Source organism: Trachemys scripta, chromosome 8 (assembly GCF_013100865.1).
Source record: "Trachemys scripta elegans isolate TJP31775 chromosome 8, CAS_Tse_1.0, whole genome shotgun sequence".
Classification (NCBI taxonomy): Eukaryota; Metazoa; Chordata; order Testudines; family Emydidae; genus Trachemys; species Trachemys scripta.
In genome coordinates this window covers 79189644-79192584 of record NC_048305.1, presented here as the reverse complement: position 1 = coordinate 79192584, position 2941 = coordinate 79189644, and the positions used below count along the sequence as shown (strand labels likewise).

General features: G+C 49.8%; 1 protein-coding gene across 1 annotated transcript in view; it reads left to right on the top strand.

Moving 5' to 3' along the window:
* The window catches only part of LOC117882100 (calcium-activated chloride channel regulator 1-like), a 141397-nt gene that overhangs the window by 39360 nt on the left and 99096 nt on the right, over positions 1 to 2941 (top strand). Inside the window, exon 2 of the mRNA XM_034780081.1 lies at positions 48 to 206. Coding sequence (XP_034635972.1) covers positions 48 to 206 — 159 coding nt within the window. The remainder of the gene's footprint in view (positions 1 to 47; positions 207 to 2941) is intronic.

The window sequence follows — 2941 nt, the reverse complement described above, 5'->3', positions numbered from 1 at the left end:
CTAAATTTGTTTAAATGATCTACGGAAATATAAAGTAAACTTTAAAGTGTTATATTTAGAATTCACATATGCTCCTGCTCTTCCACAGCTAAAGTTTTTGTCCATGAATGGGCCCATCTTCGTTGGGGAGTTTTTGATGAATATAGTTATGATGCACCTTTCTATGTGTCTGTAAACTCTGGAAAAGAAACTGTTGAAGCAACTAGGTACCAATGTTTTATATTTTGTCTTCAGCTGATGAAATTTTAAATATCTCAATGATACTTGTCGCATACTGGTTATCTGTGTTCAGTCTGTACTTTGAGCCCCGTGCGAAGAGTCTTGGCAAGTTGTTGTTCATAGGATTAAAAAAGAAGCTTATACAATAATGTTTAACTAACAATATTGCTGTCTACAGATCAGTTTCATTGAATCTTCACTATCATTTTGTAATGTGTCACATTTTTACCACTAAATGAGCTTTTAATTTAGATACTATTACAGATTTGAGTTCCCATTCTCTACATTCTGATTTACCCTGGCTTTATCAAATAGCAGTTAGCATGTAGTAAATAAGAATGTTTTCTCAAGTTCCTCGGGGGTGGGGAGGAGATCCTAGAAGTTCCAAAACATTCTTACTAGTTCATGTTTAGTATTATTTACATACTAAAAAGGGACATGGTCAAAGTACACACCCCATTATTGCCCTGTTTTAGCGCTATTACTATCTTATGATAATGTTCTCTAGATTCTTCATATTTAAGTGGGTTTTTTTAAATGTTCAATTCTGTCAATGAGAAACAAAAACCAGAGTGAGACTGGATATCTCAGTGGGTTTGAAATGGGATACAGAACTTTTCACCTCTCAGGGACTGATCTGAACTGGAACCAGTTTGGTAGTGCCGAAAACTCATTATCATCTGCCAGTCACTTGTTGACCACTGTGAAATGAATTGGTGTTTTCAGTCCAATTCCTAATGGACAAGTATCAACATCACCAAACTTCTGTACTGCAATTGGCACTCTAATTACCAGTCACCACTGAAGGAGACTGTGACAGGGCTCCCTGCTCCACCCTTTCAAACACCACAAACCGGCTGTACACTTTCCAGGTTTATAAGCATCAGTGTGTTATTTATTAGGTCCCTTCCACCAGTACATCAGTACAGCTTTGGGCAGCGACATATGTGTACATAAACTTCCCCATAGCCCACTCTCTGGGGTAGCAGAGGGAAAGATCTCCTCATCCTGAGCTCCTGTGTCTCCTGGCATCCTCCCTCTTGCACTTCCTTTCTGCTGCTTAACTGCTCCCAGCTGATGGGTTGATTGCTCTCATTAGCACATCAGCCCTGTGTCTAATTAAGCCATTGAGCACACATCTCCCAGTTAAGTCCACTCCAGGGGGAACAGCTAGTACCTTAGTGATCAGAGCGTTGGGTCAGCTCTAGCCCTAGAACTCTGTCCCAGAGACAGTGATTGAACGGGCATGGAGAATGTAGTACCTGTTCACCTCAGGAGAGTGTCCTTCATGTCTGGATTGAGGCATATTGATGGACTAGTGGAGGCACTTGCATTGCTATTCTTCACAAAGATGTTGTTTCACACACAACCTATAAATAATTTCTTGAGGATGCCTCTGGAAAAAAAAACTACCAGTATTTTATTATTGTGACCACTTGTAAATTAGATTGTACCATCTTTGGAGCAGAGATGGTGTCTAACATGGGCAGTGGGTATCAAAGGCAGGGGAAGCTAAGCTTACCCAAACTGCCTGTGTGGCCCCACCCCCTCCTGCTTCCGGCCATGCTCTGCTGTGGCTCTTCCTTCTCATGTAGCTGGGACCTCGGGCCAGTGGCACGAGAACCAGGAGTGACCCGGGTGCCATAGCCCTCCCACTTTTTGAAAGTGGACGGGCCTGGCCGGACCCCAAACCTTTGCCTCCTCTTCCCCCCTCAAGCCCCACCCCATGGTCAGGCCAGCATGGAGTCCAGCTGGGGAGCCCGGGCAGCTATTGGGAGTTGTGGCAGACCCTCCACCTGCCTGGGGTGTGGATAGAAGATGTGGGGGGCCGAGAGCAACCCCCGAACCACGTCCCCCCCCTGCCCGGCTGCCCAGGGCAGGAGGAGGGTCTGTGACTCCGGGTCAGCTCTCTACAGCTGCCCACACAGCTCTCCCCAACCCAGTTCTGGCCAGGTAAGAGTTGCAGTCTGGCCATAGTAAGAGCCGCGCAGGCAGGTAAGAGGAGCCACGGACCCTCCACCTGCCCACAGCTGCCCACGCGGCTCTTATCATGGCCAGGCTGTGGCTCTGAGGCCCCGCATGCCTGGTCAGAGCCAGGTCAGGGAGAATTGCGCAGGAAGCTGTGCGGAGCCTGGGTCCCTCCACCTGCCCTGGGTGTGGGGCCAGTGACATGAGCAGGGGCTGCTTCTGCCTCCATCTTGGGTGGGAGCCTCCGGACCTCCCACTCTTGGGAGGGCTTCAGGGCCCTTGCCCCAGGCTGGGGCTAGTGGGGGCTGGCCTGCAGCCAGGGACTCTGGGCGGCTGGAGCCGGTGCTCGTGCCGCCCACCCACCTGGGAATCCAGTGGGAGTGGGGTGTGCTGCCTGCCCACCGCGCTGGCAGCTGTGCTATGCTGCCTGCCGCCTGCCTGCCGCTCTGGGGCTGGGGGGGTGGGCTGTGCTGCCCGCCCACTCGGCACTCCAGGAATGGGGGGAAGGCCTCTGGGCTCCAGTGAGGGAAGGTGGGCAGGAGGGGCAGAGCCCCACACAGAAGGGATGTGGCGGCCGGGGGGCTAGCCTCCCCAACTCCATGGTTCACCCACTGCCCATGGTGTCTACTAATGCCAATCGTGTTTGGAGGTTTGGGGCCTACCACGATTCAAATAATAAATAACAGATTATTATTTGTTGATTATATCTGGCTTGTTAGCTAAGCCTCTTTATATCTCACCTTCCTTCAGATGT